Raw genomic sequence first — 21376 nt, forward strand, 5'->3', positions numbered from 1 at the left:
TTCCAGCTACAAATCTTTATTTATAAAAACAGCAGCTGAAACACACAGTTGTTTTCATTCTGTAGAAAAATGTAATGATTCAGTTGTAAAAATGTATATTGAATAAATAATTCAGCTTTTTGGAAAATATGATAATCCACTTTCTTGGTGAGAAGTAGATGTTCAGATTGATACCACTCTTATGTCTGCATGTTGAATCTACAGCTACAGCCAGCAGCTGGTTAGCTTAGCTTAGCATAAGGACTGGAAACAGGGAAAAGGCTAGCCAGACTGTCCAAAGGTTCAGCACCTTGAAAACCTGTTTTAACATGTTGTTGTTGTTTTCTTGTTTTATCTTTGTTTTGTTTTTTTAAATCTGTACAAAACTAAAAAAAAGAAAGTATTTGCCATTTTATGCTAAGTCTTTATGCTAAGCTAGGATAAGCAACTGCTGGTTGTAGCTTCTAATTTACTGTACACTCCATGATTACCCCCCAAAATATGAATATTTACCTTCTGGGAAACTCTTTGAGTATTAATGAAGCTAAAGGTCTTGATTTATATCTGATGATGTTTTAAACTAGAACCTCCTCGTGGTCGTATCCCTCCGCCACTCAGACTACTTCCAGGTCACAGCCTGTTTATCCAGTCTTATAACATTTGAACCATTTGTGTGAAATTTTGTCATAATTGCTGTGAAGTCTTGACTAATGGCTAAAAAGTGTTTTGTAAGGTCACACTGACCTTTGACCTCTGACCCTTTGCCACCAAAGTCTAATCAGTTCATCTTTGAGTCCTAGTGAATGTTTTGTGTTTGAGGTGATTCTGGTTTTGTACTGTCGACTCAGTAAAACCAGGACTTCACTAACACATAGAAATATCAGACCTGTCTTCGTCTTTGTCTTCGTCTTTGTCTTCGTCCTGACTCGACCTCGGTTGTCTATGTATTTATGGGAGGGTGTTTGGTTTTTCCTGCCTTTGTCTCAGGTTTGTTCGGTCCCGTCATCGGTCCCGTCCTCCTCTGGGATGGTGGTCAGGTCCTCGATCACGACCCTGGGCAGCACCATGGGGTGCAGGGTGTTACAGACCTGAACGTTCCTCTGCAGCTCGGCTCCTCTCTCTGCAGGAGGAGAGGCCGCTCGGTGTTTCCGGTACTCCATCAGACTGCAGCTCTTCACAACGATGGCGATCACGTTCTTCCCCATCATGATCGTCGACACTCGGATGTCGCCGTAAATCAGCAGGTTCCCCCCCCGAATGAAGAGGGTGATGATGTTGATGGTGGCGAGACTGAGGATGGGGTAGAGCATCATCTTGTGGGGGACGATGTTCACGCCCTGCATGCTGATCTCGCTCAGGGAGACGCAGGGCAGCACCAGGAGGAGGATGTAGCAGTAGAAGAACATCAGTCCCTCCACCCACAGGGGCAGCCCCTCCCTCTGAAGCTCCCACAGGTTGGCCTGGATGTCCACAACATCCAGCAGGTCCAGCACCACCCAGAACAGACGACTCCTTATCTCCTCTCTCTTCTTGTACAGCCGTAAGTATTCCAGATGATCGATGGCTGCCAGCGTTACGAACACGATGGGCATGCAGACGGACAGCAGCAGCGTGAGCGCTCTCCTGGACAAACCCGGGTCCGTCACTTCTACATCCACACTTACGTCCTGAGACTTGTAGTACTGATAGACAAAGTAGACCTTGATCTCCAGGATGAAGATGTAGAAGAACCAGAGGATCATGGCGTAGCCTCTCCTGGCCGTATGTACCTCCGACCCTGCCCAGACGGCGACGTATCGAAGCACAATGAGGAAACACGCGTCACCCGCCAGCACAGTGACGCACACGCCGATCCTCCTGGGACCTGGGTTCTGCTCCACCAGGTAAGTGTCCATCAGCGCCAGACTGGTCATGATGAGGACCGCCGTCAGGCAGGCGTGGGGCCTGTGAGCGGCCGGCTGTGGGGGAACCATCACTGGTCTGGAAGCACAGGTCGAGTAGACCAAGCGACCGAGGAGAGAAGACGGTAAAACACCTCAGTCTGTTAACCTGCAGTTCATCTAATGGCCACTAGATGTTGCAACAAGAAAATTCAATGTTTTTTCATAAAAGAGTGACGGTTGAAATAGTTCAGGTCACAGTTTCTCTGTGTTATTTACCTCTGTCAGACATATAAACAAATGAGTTGAGCTGCTCGACATGCTTTCAGCAGGCCTCCTGACAGACTGTATGTAGCTGGGAGTCACACACTGATGGACAGGTGTCTCAGCTGTGGTCGCTGCATGTTTCTCGTCCCAGCCACGATCGTAATCACAGCGACAGAAACAGGTGGCGAACAAGCAAAACCAATTTCAAGCTTCAGTAAATTTGAGAAGATGTAACAGACTCATATCCACCTGCTTTTCTTTGGTCCAAGGATCCCAATCTGGCAACCATTAAACTCACAATTAGGAGGTAATTTGTCCAGAACTCAGGTAAAACTAAATAAATCATGCTACATATCCTAATGCTCTCCATTCATACTCGCACGAGTCTGTGTGATACAACTTCATCAATCAACACATCCTCTGCAGCTCTGGAAATCCTCATTCAGCAGATCCGCCTCCGGGGGAAATCCAGGATAGAGGATCTTGATCTGGAGGATGAGGATGTTGAAAATGGACGCCTGTGATCTCCAACACGAGCTTCAGCCTTCCTCTCAGAGATGCTGGTTCTCTCCATGGATCCTCCTGGAGCTGGTGGGCAAGGAAAGTTTGTCTTGTAAAGTTTTATTAAAACAAGCTTCTTGTCTCCTGATCGATATCGACGACGCTGCCTTTAAAAAACCCTGATGATCCTGATGGAGCTGATGAATCAAAGAGAAGAATCAGTCTCTGTGGTTGATTTCAGAATCAGTCCACTGTGTGATCGCCGCTCTCTGCCGTCCTTCTCTCCTAGGCGGCGAACAGGAAGCTGAAACATCATCAGCCTCAGAAAGTCGTCTGATCTGAGTCTTCCTCGCTCCGCTCGCTGCAGGCGCTGCTTTCATAAACTACATCCATCCCTCCGTCTCTCTCCTCCCCTCTCCGCTCCTTCCATCCAGCCTCAGCAGCATGACCTTGTTTCTGAATCCACACACACACACACACACACACACACACACACACACACAGAGCAGAAACCGAGCATGATGGGAGTGTATTGTACCTTTTTCAGCAGGAAACACCTGGAACTGTGTTTTGTTCTTATGTTTACCTCTTTCTCTTGTGGGAGTGGGCGACTCTCGATGGACGGCTGCGACCTGCAGGGTGGGAGTCACATGACTGTTTGTAGCTTGTCTGTAATGTAGAACAACAAACTGTGAAGAAACAAAACTGAAACATTCACAGAAACCAAATCAGAATTTGAAAACCACATAAGGATCATTTCTATATTTCAATCCTGTTACAGGTTCCTCTTAAAGTTTCTGTAAATGAGATTTTAAAGTCACACGGCAGCAAAGTGTTTCCTATGTAAAGATAAAGAGGAGTGAGAACGAAGCCACGCCCCCTCTGTGTGTGATGTCATCTGAGTTCCTCTGGTCTTTGTTCTGGTAGCGTGTGCATGTTAGTGCATGTGAGTCCGGCCTGTTAAACTGTTGGTCCCCCCCATGTTTATAAACACACAGGCTCCGCCCACCGGTGTGATGTCACAGTTTCATTTAAAAAGGCCTCAGACACAGAAAGAGATGAGACCAGACCACATGTGGACTGGACTGAGGACTACGGCTCAGACCCTGGTCGTCAGGTGGACCGTCAAAACATCTGTAAAGGTTTTAAAGTCTTTACAGGCTCCATCAGTGTCATCAGTGCGGCTGGTCCCAGTGTATCAGTCCAAGACTGAATTTCTTTCCCAGTCTGACCGTGGAGCTGATGCTGGTCTGGTTTACTGGGAGGAGAACCCTACGAGCTGCTAAAGTCCAGCTGGACTCAGAACTGGTTCTTCTTCTTCATGTGTCAATAACTTGATCATTCGTAATGTTACAGTCTGTTTTCACTAGTGACGGCTACAGTAGACATGCTAATGTTAGCTAACCTGCTGTTAGTGATATTATGAATGTGGCAAATATTGCTATCGCTAGCTGGCTAACTGTCAGCATTGCTGTGGAGCATTTAACAGCTATGCTAGCATGGGCTCATGGTTGTGTGATTGTTTTACAGAATAAAAGCAACAACAGAAACTGATGAAATGATGTTTGAAGGAAACTTTGTCATGAGTTTGTTTTGGCGTTGATGATAATCCTCCAACTTAATATGAAAACATAACACTAAGCTGAACACTGCACAGTGACGTGTAGGAGGATGGAGATTTGATGAAGATATTCCGTATTGAGACATTGAGTAGACGTAGCAGGATGTGTCTGTTGTTCTTCTTCTTTTACAACATGCAAATATTATACTTTACTCTGTATGTTAGAATAAAAATATGCAGATGTTGAAGAAGACCTGAGGCTGAAACATCACCTGTAGTAGTGTTACCAGCTGTTGGTCTGATCCCTCTCTACGACAGACTGTGGCTGTTTCTTTACAGCAGCAGTGAAGTGCTCTGCTCTTAATGACCCAACTTTTATGTAGGCTAAACTTTTCATGGGAAGAGCACATTAAAAAGTTATGAGGAGATGCTCTGGCAATACAGAAGAATGAATCAAATTAGCCCAATTACTGCTGCTGCTTGGTACCCCTCAGTGATGCGTTCAAGGACACGTCAGATGTTCCGTCCAGCTGCAGCTGTTTCAGAGACTTGGCCGTTTTCCTGCAGCAGTGACATGAAGAGAAACCTGGCTTCAGATCTGAGCTACCAAAAGAAATACACACACACGTTAGCATTGTCGGAGTCCGTCCTCCTGTCACAGCGAGCCCACAGGTCGTCTGTCAGCAGGTGATTATGACATCATCATTAGGTTTCATTGCTGGGCAGCATCTAGTGGTCGTAGTAATGATGACAGGAGCAAAGGCAAAGTGTCGGTGACGTAGTTTAAAGAGACAAAGTCCATGTCAGGAGGTGGTGGATGGATGAATGTAACACGAGAGCCGTGTGTTTGATTCCCGTGTTGTTTCTATTATCCGTGACCATTTGTTGTTGTTATTGTAACCAAGACAACAGAGATTGTCTAATGTGAAGGAAGTTCTTATTTTAACCCACAGCATTGAAAGATTTTACAGCGGTAAAATTCTACTGTTTCCACGGAGACTGTTGATTTGCTGCCATTAGCGTTTGTGATAGGGTGACCTGTTATTGCTATTGGAGGGAGGGGAACATTAAAGAAGTGCGCTGCTCTCATCCTCCCGGGGTTTTTGACAGGATCTTCACCAGCTGAACTTTGGTCTCTAAGGCCTTTTACAGTTTAACTGACTTTAAGTGATTCCTTCAGTATCAGACTGAGATCAGGAGAAAACCTTAAATACTTAACTTAAAAATCTGAACTTAAGGTGTTTTGTGCAACAGGTTCCCAGGTGCCTGTAAATGGTGGAGTTTTCAGGATAATGTGCTTTGTGTCAGGTGAGCAGGTTTTTCACAATAAGAGTCTCCATGTTCAGGCTCTGGATGAACCTTCCTCTCTCGGCCTGGTTGTTGCAGTAAACAACAAAACATGATTAAAACAGAGAAATGCTTCTGTTTAATTGAGACAAATGTTTGAGCATCACTGTGACACCAAACAAGTTCATTAAGAATGAACTCTTTATCACATTTGAACGGCAGAAAGCAAAAGCACACGTAATTGATTCAAGCAGAGGAACAATTATCTCATGGTGGAACTGGTGAATTAAACATCAGTGTGTTATTTATATCAGCTCACTGCTGCTCATTAGACCGCAGGGCTGAAGCCTCACAGCTGCCTGCAGCTCATTTATCCTGATGCAAGAAGCTTGTATTCCTACACTGAACTTCAAAGCCAGCAGGAGGGAAACCAGCTAGTTATTAGCATACATTAGCATATAGCTACAGAAGCACTCCACTTTCCAGTAGCTGTTGGTTTAAACGCTCCAAACTGGGAGGGGAGGATTTTTCCATCTGATCCTTCATGAGGCAACGAAATGACTGAGAATGACAAGTACGTGGCCTCTCACACCTTCGTCGACTCAGCAGACCTTAATTGGCTCGTTAGGTGTTGTGAGGCAGGTGAGGAGGTGTCAGCTGTGACCTGTGACCTCTGAAGTCTATGATAATTTATATTCTTTATTTTTTTGATCTGAAAATATTTAAATGAAAAGCAACATATTCTAATGTTCAGAAAAAAAAACACAATTTTAAGTTGTGTTACACTTTTATCTTTTTGATCCTTGAATCCTCCTTTTGGTCTTTGACCCATAAAACAGCTGTTTTTCATCTCATCATTCTGATCAGATCAATCACTGGAGCATGTGCAGTGTGTTCCCTCATGTTTACACCACATACTTTTAAGTTTGATTGTTTTTATGTGGATAATTTCGTTAAATGAAAATATACAGGAACGATTCAGACGTCACATCAGATTTACAGAAGAAATAATAAATTAAACAAATGAATTAAACAAGGAAATGATTCAATTAAAGCTGAATATCACAGGTTTTATTGATGGTTTGTTAAAGTTTTACTGTCACGTGTCAGAATATTTCATTTTTTATTTTCTATTTACTTTCAAATATTACTGAAAATTCTTCATGTGTCAATTAAAAAGAACACTTTTAAATCTAAAATGACGACGTTATTCTCATGGTATTAGGATTTCTTTTCTTGAAATATCATGATTTTATCTCCTAATTTCGGATTCTTTTTTCCCCTCGACGTGGCCCTGACACTGCGTCACATATCATGTCACTATCGATGATATTTTCATTATTTAACATTATAAAAATGAACCGAGGCAGGCACACCACGTGACGTCGTGACGTCATCGGTGATCACGTGGTGCGCCGGTCAGCTGACTGCCTGCCGTGTTCCGGGTCGTCAGATCGGCTGTGTTCACTTTTCTTCGGTTCAACTCGAGGTAAAACATCTTTCTTTTGAACTTAAAAACCCGCCGCTTCACTTCCGGTCTCTTCGCTCACGAGCAGAGCCGAAGAATTTCAAACGAGACGTAACGAAACAAAGTGCGAACGAGGCGTCAGTCACGTAAACAAACAGTCAGCTGTACGGAGACGCTACTGATGACGACGGTTCGGTCACAGTTAATGATCCATACTTACTGATCAATAGTTAATGACCCATGAAGAAGTTCGGTTTACTCTAAGTGGACTCAGAACTAGTTCAGAGGTTTCTGGATGGTTTTCTCGAGCAGGGGCGGATTTAGAGATTTGGGGGCTGAACTCGGGCACGAGGCCCCTGGGGGCCCCTGAGGTTCCTGGTGACATCAGCAGGTCAGAGTTTTACATTAGTATTTAAAACACACGTACTTACAGCTGCTTTCAACCACAGACTGTAAATAAAGATGTCATCTGTGACGTCACTCACAGGTTTCTGAGTGAGCTGCTCCATCGTCGCCATTTTGGCAGTGATGACTCCGCCCCTAACTCCCAGCTAATCCATATATGGTCAAAGAGGAGGGGCGTGGGTGTAGCTGAGACTTCAGGGCATGTAGGTGTGATAACTGTGACTAGCATACGCCCCTGTTAGCATCATTAGCACAGCTGAGTGTCTTGCCCAAAGGCTAACCCAAGGCTAATCAATTTGCTGGCTAATTAGCTAGTTAACAAGCTAAGCTAGCCAGGTATGGTGCTCACAGCGACTGATACCTGCTAATTACTGAGTCAGTTAGCTGAGGTGTTACTGAGCAGATGGCTAGCAGCTAGCTAACTGTGACAGCGCCCACCTGTCGCTCAAAGAGGCCACGCTTTTGTTAAAGGGCTGCACACGTTTATTTTGTTTATCGCTTCTGACAGTGGACATGTGGGCGTGGCTTCACATTATTCACCTGTTGATTTGTGTGGTGGGATTCAGACAGAGCGAATGAGGCTACGACACTGACTGAGGTCTTCTAATAAGAAGTGTGAAAACCTGTTAGCTTTAGCTTCTTCTCTGGACAGTCGTCGCTACATTTCTTCTCTGGTGTTTTTTATGTGCAATTTGAAAATGGAAATAAAAGGGGGCGGGGCTAAACCATGAACATGAACAGGACTGTTGGATCTGGATCAGACTGACTTTGTTTTAACTGGTGTTCCTAATAAACTGGACACTGAATCTTTATTTATATATGAATCCAGAGGCCCGTTGTCTCCCAGCCCCTCTCTGGTACCGTCTCTAGGAGGTTGGTGCTGGTGCTGGTCCTGTTCCTGGTGCTGGTGCTAGTGCTGGTGCTGGTCCTGGTACTGGTACTGGTACTGGTCCTGTTCCTGGTGCTGGTGCTAGTGCTAGTGCTGGTCCTGTTCCTGGTGCTGGTGCTAGTGCTGATCCTGGTACTGGTACTGGTACTGGTCCTGTTCCTGGTGCTGGTGCTGGTCCTGGTGCTAGTGCTAGTGCTGGTCCTGTTCCTGGTGCTGGTGCTAGTGCTGGTGCTGGTCCTGGTACTGGTCCTGTTCCTGGTGCTGGTGCTAGTGCTGGTGCTGGTCCTGGTGCTGGTGCTGGTGCTAGTGCTGGTCCTGGTCCTGGTACTGGTGCTCGTGCTCGTGCTGGTCCTGGTGCTAGTGCTGGTCCTGGTCCTGGTCCTGGTGCTGGGTCTGGTGCTAGTGCTGCCTGGTGCTAGTGCTGGTGCTGGTACTGGTACTGGTCCTGGTGCTGGTCCTGGTGCTCGTGCTAGTGCTGGTCCTGTTCCTGGTCCTGGTCCTGGTACTGGTCCTGGTGCTGGTCCTGGTACTGTTACTCGTGCTCGTGCTGGTGCTGGTCCTGGTGCTAGTGCTGGTCCTGGTGCTGGTGCTGGTCCTGTTCCTGGTGCTGGTGCTAGTGCTGGTCCTGGTCCTGGTGCTGGTACTGGGCGTCACTAACTGCTCTGCTGGTTGTTTGCAGTCAGTGCCATGAACGCCTCGGACAGCGACGAGGACTTATACAACGAGAGGACGGCGTTGGTCCCGTCGGAGAGTCCGACAGTCCCGTCCTACAGACCAGATTCTGACCTGACCCCCCCTGATGACTCGCCAACCAAAAGGGTAAAGGTCAAGTTTCCCACGAGCTCATGTCCTTAGTGATGATGGTGTGATGTATTTCCTGACTGTGGCCCTCTGTCGGTCCAGTCTGGGGTGAGCAGGAGGGCGGGTCCAGCTGCAGCGGATGGTGGCGGTGGCGGTGGCGGTGGCGGCGGAGATCAGGAGGTGGATGCAGACGAGGAGGAGCTGACTCTGAAGTACGGAGCCAAACACGTCATCATGCTGTTCATCCCCGTCACCCTCTGCATGGTGGTGGTGGTCGCCACCATCAAGTCCGTCAGCTTCTACACGGAGAAGACCGACCAGCAGCTGTAGGTCCACGCGTCAGCCGCCGCACCCACGACTGCTCCGCCCTCAGCTAACCGCCATGTTTGTCCCCGCAGGATCTACACGCCGTTCACAGAGAACACGCCGTCTGTCGGCCGCCGGCTCCTCAACTCCGTCCTCAACACCATCATCATGATCAGCGTCATCGTGGTCATGACCATCTTCCTGGTCGTCCTCTACAAGTATCGCTGCTACAAGGTGAGGAGCTCAGGTGTTCAGGTAGAGGTATAACCCCCCCCTCACTGTACAGAACATGTGGCGCTGTTACCTGAGCAGGTGTGTGCGTTTGTGTCGTTCAGTTCATCCACGGCTGGCTCATCCTGTCCTCCCTCATGCTGCTCTTCTGGTTCAGCTTCATGTACCTCGGGTGAGTCCCGCCCCCTCTGTGTGATGTCATGACTGTGACCACTCACCTGGGGGAGACGCGTTGACCGCTCCTCTGTTCGCAGGGAGGTGTTTAAGACGTACAACCTGGCCGTGGACTACCCGACGGTGGGGGTGATGATCTGGAACTTCGGGGCGGTGGGGATGATCTGTATCCACTGGAAGGGCCCGCTCCAGCTGCAGCAGGCCTACCTCATCCTCATCAGCGCCCTCATGGCGCTCGTCTTCATCAAGTACCTGCCCGAGTGGTCGGCCTGGGTCATCCTGGGCGCCATCTCCGTCTACGGTGAGTCCGCGGTAACCTGAGCACCAGGTAACACACCGGCTGATGACGGGTCAGTGTGTTTGTTGACAGGGACTCTTTCCCATCATGCCTTGCTCTGGTTGTTTGTTGTTGCAGACCTGGTGGCCGTCCTGTCTCCTAAAGGTCCTCTCAGGATGTTGGTGGAGACGGCTCAGGAACGCAACGAGCCCATCTTCCCCGCCCTCATCTACTCCTGTGAGTCCGCCACGCTGTGATGTCATCAAATACTGTAAATCAATAATCATGGAGGAGACGAACGTGAAACTGACGCTGTGACGAGTTTCATCCTTTTATCTTTGTATTAAAGAGTCGACAGGAAGTGACACACTAACATGTCTACATTTGTTTATTCTGTGTGTGTGTGTGTGTGTGTGTGTGTGTGTACGCTCAGCTGCCATGGTGTGGACGGTGGGAATGGCGAGCCCGATGGACGCTCAGCGCTCTGAACATGAAACAGGTCCAAGATAAGAAACAAAAGCTGCGCCCGTCACAAGCAAGGAATCATGGGAAATGAGGGTTGACAGAATACGATGACACCACAGTCACATGACGTGTTGTTTATGTCGTCGTGTTCATGTTATTCTGTCCACTTCCTGTTCTTTCATGTCGTGATCTACATGATGGAGCTCTAGTTACTCAGCGGTTATCAATAACTCAGCTGCTTCATTGGAATTAAAATCAGACAGTTATTTATTAAGTTTGCATTAAAATCAAAAATTTAAACAGTAAAAAAGAAAAAAAACATTTTGCATTTTTATGTTTTTCTCTGAATTAATTAAATACATAAATTTATAAGATACATTTTTAAATCACGTCTAACAGTCATTTTCTGTTTTACATTCATTTGTTTGGTTTTACTTTTTAAAACTAATTTAGCTTTTAACCAGTTCATTGTGTTCATGCTGTCTGCCTCCATTTTGTTTTTCAGATGAGGAGGCGGAGCAGAGCGTCAGAGGGGCGGAGCCTGGGAGCCGACAGTCCCGGACGCTTGCAGAGGACGAGCTGGAGGAAGACAGTGAGTTTAACCAGTGTAAAGACACAGTGTGTCTTTAAGATATTAAAGGTACAATACACTCCCATCATGCTCGGTGTGTGTGTGTGTGTGTGTGTGTGTGTGTGTGTGTGTGTGTGTGTGTGTGTGTAGGGGGGGTGAAACTAGGCCTCGGTGATTTCATCTTCTACAGCGTTCTGGTTGGTAAAGCTGCAGCGACGGGCGGAGACTGGAACACAACGCTCGCCTGCTTCGTCGCCATTCTGATTGTAAGTCCTGGTTTTAGACGCCACGGCTAACTTTAAACTTTAACTTTAACTTTAACTTTAACCTTTAACTTTTAACTTTAACCTTTAACTTTTAACTTTAACTTTAAACTTTAACTTTAACTTTAAACTTTAACTTTAAACTTTAACTTTAAACTTTAACTTTAAACTTTAAACTTTAAACTTTAAACTTTAAACTTTAAACTTTAACTTTAAACTTTAACTTTAAACTTTAACTTTAAACTTTAACCTTTAACTTTTAACTTTAACTTTAAACTTTAACTTTAACTTTAAACTTTAACTTTAAACTTTAACCTTTAACTTTTAACTTTAACTTTAAACTTTAACTTTAACTTTAACTTTAAACTTTAACTTTAACTTTAAACTTTAACTTTAAACTTTAACTTTAACCTTTAACTTTTAACTTTAACTTTAAACTTTAACTTTAACTTTAAACTTTAACTTTAAACTTTAACTTTAAACTTTAAACTTTAACTTTAAACTTTAAACTTTAACCTTTAACTTTTAACTTTAACCTTAACTTTAAATTTTAACTTTAAACTTTTAAGTTTTTACTTTAAACTTTAACTTTGAACTTTAATCTTAAACTTTCATCTTTAAGTTTAACTTTGAACTTTAAATTTTAACCTTTAACGTCTGAGTGGTGCTGTAGTGTAATGTGTGACTGACTCTGCTGTCTCTGTGCCTCACCTGTGCCTCACCTGTGCCTCACCTGTGCCTCACCTGTGCCTCACCTGTGCCTGTCTCAGGGTCTGTGCCTGACTCTGCTGCTGTTGGCCATCTTTAAGAAAGCTCTGCCGGCGCTGCCCATCTCCATCACCTTCGGCCTCGTCTTCTACTTCTCCACGGACTTCCTGGTTCAGCCCTTCATGGACAACCTGGCAGCTCACCAGTTCTACATCTGAGACGAAGCCCCGCCCACCCCGCCCTCCCCCTCGTTATCCTGCAGCCACCGCCGCCGTCTGGTGATGTAACGCACAAAGACAAAAACTTCCTGCACCCCTCTTCTACCTGTCTCTGAAGGTCTTCTTTAAACAGACCACAGGAAGTGATGTCACAGACAGGGGAAGCTGGGGGGTCGTTCCCTGGTCGTTTCTGCTCAGGTGTGTCACCTGTTGACCGATCATTCAAAGGAAAGATCCGCCTTAAATCATGTAGCTGGTCGTGTTTGTAGAGTCTCTGTCACATGACTCGCGGTGGCGGCTGACTGTGATTGGCTGACACTTGAACCCTCACGTCTCCGAGTGCAGAAACAAACCAACAAACATAAACAGCTGTATTTGAATGTTTTAGAGTTTTAAAGTGGATTTTTAAGGTGGATTTTTCCATGAGGTCACAGATTCAACACATTCAATTCTCAAGTAAATTTGGACTTTTTTATGTAAGAAATAAAAGGTTATTGAGGGGTGGGGGTGGGGTGTGTGTATGTGGGAGTGTGGGGTTTAAATAAAGTTAGAATTTAATTTAATCAAACTTGTCTGGAACCAGGTTTAATTAAAGATTCAGTTGTTGCTCTAATTTAATCAGATAAACTTTGATTTAATCCAGTTTTAGTTTTAATCTGAGTTGGTGTGTTTTGTTTTTTTTTACTGTCTTAGAGAAAGTTCGTTAAAGGCTCAGTTCACCCAAATCACAAATATATATTCTCCAGTATACGAAACAAAGCAAAACGCCGCGCTGAGGAAGGAAGATCAGCTTTACATTCTGGAGCTTTTGATATCTCCATCAGTGAGACCGATATTTGTACGGTGGCTGACGAGGACAAACGAGCTTTTCATCAGGAGACGCAGACTGAAAAACAAACAACAACAACAGACAAGCTGCAGCTCCAGGCCTCTAGGGGGAGCTCGAAGTGGAACACCCATAGACCGTGTACAAGCTAACGCTAACACTAGCTACGTGTTCTGTTGCTTTTATAATGAAGTAAAACACTACAAACAGATGTAAGAAAAAAAAAAGACCACAAACCTTTTTATGTCACCTCTTCTTTCATCCCATACCCTCTCCTTAGGTCAAAGGTCAAAGGTCTGACCTCTCAGGTTGAAATCACAAGCTAAAGCTCAAGGTGTTGCGTTTGACCTCACAGACGTCACTGTCAACAGGTTTCTGGTTAAAATATGACAATGTTCAACCGACGTTCACAGAGGCGGCGTCCCGCGTCCTTCAGAGGAGGCATTCTATCCCAAGATTCATTGCGCGGCGGTAACGAAAGCAAACAACCGACAGAGAGAGACTTTTACATGTCAGCATTGTGTTTCATCTCAGTTCAACAGCTAACGGGTTGAAGCCAGGCTTCTTCAAGCGAAACGTGTTGAGAAAAAAAAGTTACGTGTTGTCAAGGTTGCTAGGCAACAGGAGCCGTACTTTGAGACGCAGTGACACGCACGGTTGGTGACGTTCAGAGTAAATCCTCCATCTCATTTCAGTTCAGCCTTTGAGCTCTACGACGGGCCACACCTTTAGTCTGCTGACCTTTGACCTCTGGGATGTGGATTTTGGGTTTTTCCAGGTGAGTCTGGGTCATTGTTCATGTCGCAGCAGATCTCCTGAACACACGTGACTGTGGGTGAACTGAACCTTTTAACTGCCCCGGGGCATCAAAAGCCCCAAAGCCCCAAGTTCACTCCATATCAGCTGTAAGTTTATTAGGTACAAATTTGTTTAGACTTTAAACGACAAAGTAAAATATCAGTGAAGACAGTTTGTTTCCCTCCATCCTGCGTCTTCATTAGCTTTATTTCTAACTCTTTATATATTTTGTAAAAAGTGTTTCTGTGCACGTTTCATTTTGTAACTGAAACATGTTGAAGAGATTTTGCTTTATTTCGTTGTTAATGTGCAATAAAGTCAAACTTCTGTCATGAGCTGAGAAATAAAAATGATTCTATTGAACTTGTTTCAGCTTCTTTTAGCTCCTCCTTGTTTTGTGGTTCACTTCCTGGCTGGTTCTTCACCTTTTCTACTCAAACATCTGAAAATCAAACGTGGTCGTCCTGACCGCTACACAACACTGTATCCATCCGCCTCCTCAGGCTAACCACACCCTGACTCCAGCTGTGTATCCGCTGAGTCGGAACAGGATCATCCTTTCAGAATAAAATCCCAAAGAGCCAGCTGCCCTTTCACATCAACATGTTTATTCTGATGAAATAAAAAAACAGTCTAACGGTTCATGAACCAACGAGGAGCTGCGGCGAGCTGCAGCGTCCCGCACGCCGCTCTAACTTCTCTCTTCAAACTGAGATTTGTTCTTGAGCAGGAACGCCGCCAGGTACTCGATGGGGTTCGGAGGTCTGAGAGAGAAGAAGAAGAAACATCAGCTGATCAACAAAACGCAGCGACCGGCCGAGATGTTTGAAAATATACACTGTTCATCTCATCAACGTAAACTATGATGAATAATGTTTGTAGGAGCTTTTTACTAGTTTGTTGGTTTTTCTATTATTTATTCACCTTTTTAATTCATTTGTTTTTGGTAATAATAATAATAATATTCTCTTTTGTTAGTTTCTTTATATCATTCTCTTATCTAGCTTAGTTAGTTATTGTTAACTAGTACGTTGTTTATTTGGCTCATGCTATGGGCACCTGGGGGTTATCTCTGCAGGTGGACTGGTCCAGGACCAGCATGCACCTGGGCGGCCTGTAGTTAAAAAGGATTTCGTTCTCCTGAAGCTTCAGACAGAGAAAAGATCTTCAGTCTCTGAGCAGCTTCATGAGGAGAGGAGCTTCTCTGCTTCCTCTCTCATCTCCTTTAGGAAACACTGGAGCTTCCTTCACCAAAGGAAAGGAGACATGCCGTCCCACAATGCCTTGCTGCAGCAACATTTAAAACCACAGCAGAGCCACATACATGTAGAAACATCAGAGCAGCTGTTTCTGTTTGATGGACTGAAGCTCAGATCTATAAATATAGATTCATTCTCTTTCATCAGTCAGGAGTCGTCATGAAGAACAAGCTGATGAATCTATAGTAACATCATCATCATCATCATCATCATCATCATCATCATCACAACTAAATACTTTAGTCTATACATTCATGTTGCACTGAATCCTCCCATTGTGGAAAGAAACATGAATTTTCTATATTTATCAAATGTTTAAAAATGTTAGAAAACTAAACTTGTGTCTGAATCTCATTTATTCTGAACTTACTCTGATCTCAGTTTATTATTTAAATGGCTCAACTTTCTCTGTTTTTTCTAGTTTCAACATTTCCTCCTGTTTGTGTCTGTGGGTGAAGGAGGATTCATCCTCCAGGTGTTTAAATAAAGTGAGTTAGAAAAACAAAAGTTTAGTGTCAGTGAAGTCGGATGAATTCTCCTTCACATCTTTCCTTGACCTCAAGGAAAAAATACTGAAAGTAAAGAAAGTAAAAGTAGCTCAGACAGACACAGACAGACAACAGACAGACAGAAACACACACACACACACACACACACACACACACACACACACACACACACACACCTCTCTTTGGCGAGCACTGACAGGCCCTGCAGCAGGATGGGGACCACGGTCTGGTCCAGGTACGCTCTGGTGGGCAGGGCCTGCAGGTCCACCTTCTGCTTAGACAGCTTCTCTGCACTCGCCTTCTCGTTCTCCCCCGTCCTCTGAGGAGCAAGCAAAGCATGCTGGGAGTCTGCCCTAAACCTGTCATTACACAGTGTGTGTGTGTGTGTGTGTGTGTGTGTGTGTGTGTTACCTGGATGCTGTCTGTCAGGCCGTACTCTGCGTGAGGGTTTTCGGACACCTGCAGGAGGATTCATGTTAACTGGATCACAAGAATCAATACAAAACTGATCATTGACTAAATGATCAATACTGATCAAGCTAGGCTAACAGTTTGCCTCCGCATTCAGTCTTTGTGCTAAGCTAATCCTGGATACAGAGGACACTGAACCGTCTGACTCTGGGAGGGTTCACTAAAGGTCAGACTGTTCCTGTAATGACTGGACTGTGTGTTACTGTGTGTGTCTGTGTGTGTTACTGTGTGTGTTACTGTGTGTTACTGTGTGTGTGTTACTGTGTGTTACTGTGTGTGTGTTACTGTGTGTGTGTTACTGTGTGTGTGTTACTGTGTGTTACTGTGTGTGTGTCTGTGTGTGTGTGTTACTGTTTGTGTCACTCACAGGAGTGTGTTACTGTGTGTGTGTCCCTGTGTGTGTCTGTGTGTGTCACTCACAGGAGTGTGTCCCTGTGTGTGTGTCCCTGTGTGTTACTGTGTTTGTCTGTGTGTCTCTGTGTGTGTGTGTGTCTGTGTGTGTCACTCACAGGAGTGTGTCCCTGTGTGTGTGTTATTGTGTGTGCCTGTGTGTGTGTCCCTGTGTGTGTGTGTCTGTGTGTGTCACTCACAGGAGTGTGTCCCTGTGTGTGTGTGTCCCTGTGTGTGTGTGTGTGTGTGTGTCTGTGTGTGTCACTCACAGGAGTGTGTCCCTCCATCGACTGATCTGCGTCTGTGTGATCTGAAAGAGAAGAGCTGGTTTTTAGTTTCCTGAGTCTGAGGTCATTGAATGTGTCAGGTGACCTCTCAGGTGAGCTCTTAACTTCTTCTAGTTCAGGCTCGTTGGATCATGTGACACGGTTGAAAGTTCCACAACAGCCACTAAATGGACTTTGTGTTGAGGCCATTTTGTCAACATTCACTTCTGTTTCAAAAACAGAAATACAAACTGTCTGATTTCTGACCAGGGATTGGTGCAGAGGAAAATAGAAAATCTCCAACATGACGAACAACAGATTTTATCATTTGATGGTTGTGGATAAAAGTTTCAGCTGTTTTCACTGATGTGAAGAAAGAGCTTCAAGTTCAGTCTCAACAAAAAGACAAAACCTTATTGTTCAGTCTTCTAACAGCTGGAGCAGGAAACGTCCTCTCACTTCATTCGTCATTTTTATTTCTCATTTAATTGGATTATGTTGTGAAAAAAAGCGTGAATTACATTCAATATTTACAGAGATATAATATTTATCACTGAGCATCGATGAGGGATGAATCTCTAAATTTGATCCTTTTTGAAGAGACTGTAGTTGGAGCGGAATCTTTCAGCGGAATCTTTCAGCGGAATCTTTCAGCGGAGCGTTTCCGGAGTCAGTTTCAGGAATAAAAGTCGCCGTAGAAAAACATCAGAGCTACTTTCTCATTTAAAAAGAAAAGCGTTAAATAAAGCGGCTGAAAACAAGGAACGAGTTTATTTCTCCATGTTTGTGTCTCGGTTTCTAAAAGAACCTTGATAAAAGAAACGCTGTCTTCCGTTTACTGCTCTGCTCCGATGGAAACCATCAATAACTGTTTCCACATTCATGTCTTTATTAAAATCTTTAATCTGGTGTCGGTCTCTCTGCGCTGCTTTGTAAACGGCGGTAAATTAGCTTAGCATCCCGTTAACGGCCTTTGACCGTTAAATAAACCTCACTAACCGGTAAAATCGACTCCGGTGGTTGGAACCGAGTCGACGAGTCGTTGAATCAAAGCGGAAACACGCGGCAAAGAAAAACAGAAACACGATAAAACTGTTAAAAAACGCGATCAACGGTCAACAATGAACTCACCGTCCGCCATGTTTGTTGTGGATGTTTACGCGAGAAACCTGGCGTAAGTAGATTCTGCTTTAACATTACGGTCCCAACGTCGCGTATGCTTCCGGTTCGTGTAGACACTTCAAAATAAAAGCCGATTAAAACGTTTTGTTCCTTTATGTTCACGAAACAAAACGCTTCATTCCAGAAATCCAGCCAGAGCTTTACAAAGGACACAGATAAAAGAACAGAAAACAGAAAAAATAAATCAAACTATAAGATCTCCAATCAACCAAATGACTGTGTTTTTATTATTTTGAAAATCTCTCATCACGGAGCCATATTGAAGTCGATCTTTTTGTGAAGGTGGAATTTGTCCATGAATAAAATCAGTTGTACAAAAAAAATCCTTCTTGTTCATCACCTTTCAAAACAACTGAAATGTTTGTATCTTGTAGCTGGATCGTTAAAATAAAAACACTGAATATTCTGAAATAGTTTATTTTTCTAATCCGAAGAAATCAAAATAATATTCAATATCAATCCTTTATCTTTCTTGTTTTACTGGCTATATACAAAGTTATGGAGAAAACCTCCTTTACTTTATTACCTCAACATGAATCAACAGTTCAGTCACAGCTCACCAGTTATTTCTGATCTTCTTCTTTGAACATTTATTCTTCATAAAACACACTGTTGTAACTAGCACATGAAGTTTAGAAATAAATTATGTTACCAAAACATCAGTCATTATTATTTCAAATGTAGAATTTAATCAGCAACTAAAAGGTTTCATGTGTTGATCTTATTATTGCAGTGAATAATATTCACTGAAATATACATTTTATTTGTATCACAACAATAAGAATTTACTGATATCATGACATCACACACAAACAGAGCACATGCTCCGCTCAGTCACACACTAATATACACTTCCCACTGAGGAGGAAGTGTTTCTGCTTGAGTTTTAAATATTTGTTCAGGATAAGGCACTTTATAACTGTGGGTGTGAATCATCATCATCATCATCATCATCATCATCATCATCATCATGTCAGGCAGGGACTCAAGGCAGGACTCAGACGCAGAGAATAAGTGAACAATTGGCTTTATTGAAATCACCGGAGACCTCAGACAGAGTGACAAACAAATGGCTGATGAAAAAGACCAGACACTCAACTCTGAAACCTGAGAAACAAAAACACTCCAGGAGGAGAAAAAAGCTCAAATCAAAAGAAACAAACAGGGAAACACAAAACGCTCCATAAGGAGGAAAAACCTGACTAAATAAAAAATAAACCTAAATAATTTACTCACACCACCAAGCAGCGGATCTCAGATAATAAATAAGATAAACTAAGGGCTATGAATATAAGCTAAGGCAAGAAATTACAAACAAAAAATCACTCTTCACGATGTACAAACGGCTTACTTGGAAGGACACTATGGCTGTGGACATGGACAAAGGCTGGGGCGCAGGACGAAGACACTCTGGCACAAGACAAGGGGAACACAGACTATTTAAACACATGGAGGGAAATAGGGGACAGGTGGAAACACTCAGGGCAATCAGACCGAGACACATGAGGAAGGGCAAGTGACCTGAAACAAGAGGAGAGTTACTTTTCAAAATAAAACAGGAAATGACAGGACAAAACAAACCCAGGACAAGACAACATCACCACGGTGTAACACATCATCATCATAGTCATCATCATAGTCATCATCATCATCATCATCATCATCATCATCATCATCATCATCATCATCATCATCAACATCGAGGCTGAAGGTGAAGAAACAAAACGACTCATGTGACCAGATTGTTGTTGTCAACAGATAAAAAACACAAACCAACAGTCGCTGCGTTTGTCTCCTGATGTTTACAACACATTATAACACTCAACGCATCAACACACATCTGGTGCTACTGATGTCATGTGATGAAGGAGGCGTCGTCCGTCCAGAGAGACAGACGGAGACAGAGAGGGACAGAAACTAAAGAGCTGAGATGATGTTCATGATTCAGACACTGGTTCGTCCTCACAGTAAGAAAGGAATGAGAGCTCTCCTGGAGCGAGGGTAATCCTCAAACCTCTTCTGGTAGTCTCTGCAACACAGACAGGAGCAACTGCAGAGTTTACAACATGAATAGAACATAAATAGAACATAAATAGAACATAAATAGAACATATATAGAACATAAATAGAACATATATAGAACATATATAGAACATGTGACAACACGTGCTGCAAATACTGACAACACAACGTGAGTGTTTCCAGCGGACACGACGTCTTCTCTCTCTGTCAGAATTAAGGGAAAAAGTTTCGTACTGAGATATCGTGTCCACGGGACGGAGACGGACAGGTGACCTGAAAACAAAATGGCCGCCTCTCTCACTGTTGCCAGGTGGAGGAATAAAAAGAGACGAACCTGCTGGACACTCTTATTATTCAAGGGATTTTTTTATATATTTTTTTTTTGGGCTTTTATGCCTTTAATGGACAGCACAGTGGAGAGTGACAGGAAACAAGGAGGCAGAGAGAGGGGGAATGACATGCAGTGAAGGCCGTCCGATACAGGATTCGAACCGGGGCCGACTGCAGCGAGGACTGTGGCCTCTACACATGGGGCGCCTGCTTAAACCACTACGCTACACGACGCCCCATTATTCAAGGGATTTAACTTGAAAAGTCACAAAGCTTTAAACAACAAGGCCAAGCCAGGTGCTTCACTTTTTAGTGTCCCCCTGGAAACACTTCCTGTTGTGTGTTGAGTATCTGCGGCTCACGTGTTTTTGTCAGCTGCAGCGCGTCGACCTCTCAGGGCCACCGTACAAATCCCTTTTCAGTGAGTTCTCAGACGTCTGGACGGACAAGGATCAAGAAAGCAGCTGCTGTTCAGGTGACAGAGAATGAAGATACCTGTGGTGCTGGAGCGCTCTGGGCCCCACGGAGCAGACTGTGAAGAAAGCGAAGGCGAAGGTTGGTAACGACCACACGGCCACGGCGTAACCACACCACTCCACAATCTCCCCGAAGAAGTTAGCGCCGGACACAAACTCAAACACCCCCCCTGAGAGAGACACAGGTCCAGAGTTCAGCACAGACCGCTCAGCAGCTGACACACATGATGACCTGGTGACTGATCAATGCTTCTATCAGCTGGTCTGATGTGGATCAGGATCTGATGTGGATCAGGGTCTGATGTGGGTCAGGGTCTGATGTGGATCAGGTCTGATGTGGATCAGGGTCTGATGTGGATCAGGGTGTGATGTGGATCAGGGTCTGATGTGGGTCAGGGTCTGATGTGGGTCAGGTCTGATGTGGGTCAGGGTCTGATGTGGATCAGGGTGTGTCGTACCTCGGGGGATCCTGTAGGTGATCTCTCCAGGTTTTCTCAGGCTGCGCAGGACGTGGTCGCTGTGGATGTTGATGATCATTCCAACGACAAACAGAAGAAAACCTACGAACAAAGAGAGCGTTCAGACATGTATATATA

The 21376-nt window shown here is 44.5% G+C and overlaps 3 protein-coding genes and 1 pseudogene across 4 annotated transcripts in view; 1 reads left to right on the forward strand and 3 right to left on the reverse strand.

Moving 5' to 3' along the window:
- Positions 1–3098, reverse strand: LOC111672873 (transmembrane protein 121 pseudogene; annotated as a pseudogene).
- A 3786-nt stretch (positions 3099–6884) lies between these two features.
- On the forward strand, positions 6885–14242 carry psen2 (presenilin 2). Of its 2 annotated transcripts, none has more exons than XM_023430467.2 (11): positions 6885–6964; positions 8917–9056; positions 9141–9364; positions 9437–9578; positions 9680–9747; positions 9830–10050; positions 10165–10263; positions 10460–10525; positions 10997–11083; positions 11213–11328; positions 12096–14242. In XM_023430467.2, exons 2-11 carry the CDS (start codon positions 8925–8927, stop codon positions 12249–12251), a joined length of 1311 nt encoding a protein of 436 aa, XP_023286235.1. In that variant the 5' UTR covers positions 6885–6964; positions 8917–8924; the 3' UTR covers positions 12252–14242. The 2 variants fall into 2 exon arrangements, with proteins under 2 accessions (XP_023286235.1, XP_087025780.1); XM_087169654.1 differs by lacking the exon at positions 6885–6964 and adding an exon at positions 7161–7334.
- Positions 14243–14463: 221 nt separating this feature from the next.
- On the reverse strand, positions 14464–18006 carry dpy30 (dpy-30 histone methyltransferase complex regulatory subunit). Its single transcript, XM_023430468.2, has 5 exons — positions 17902–18006; positions 16774–16814; positions 16055–16102; positions 15820–15962; positions 14464–14639 (listed from the first exon to the last, which is right to left on the reverse strand). Exons 1-5 carry the CDS (start codon positions 17909–17911, stop codon positions 14567–14569), a joined length of 315 nt encoding a protein of 104 aa, XP_023286236.1. The 5' UTR covers positions 17912–18006; the 3' UTR covers positions 14464–14566.
- A 957-nt stretch (positions 18007–18963) lies between these two features.
- LOC111672886 (3-oxo-5-alpha-steroid 4-dehydrogenase 2-like) overlaps positions 18964–21376 on the reverse strand; it is an 8036-nt gene continuing 5623 nt past the window's right edge. The window contains exons 5-6 of the mRNA XM_087169655.1: positions 20800–20961; positions 18964–19981 (exon numbers count right to left, since the gene is read on the reverse strand). Coding sequence (XP_087025781.1) covers positions 19915–19981; positions 20800–20961 — 229 coding nt within the window. The 3' untranslated portion in view covers positions 18964–19914. The remainder of the gene's footprint in view (positions 19982–20799; positions 20962–21376) is intronic.

This window comes from Seriola lalandi, unplaced genomic scaffold (assembly GCF_002814215.2).
Source record: "Seriola lalandi dorsalis isolate HSWRI2012SDOR001 ecotype SW California unplaced genomic scaffold, Sedor1 jcf7180002054905, whole genome shotgun sequence".
Lineage (NCBI taxonomy): Eukaryota > Metazoa > Chordata > Actinopteri > Carangiformes > Carangidae > Seriola > Seriola lalandi.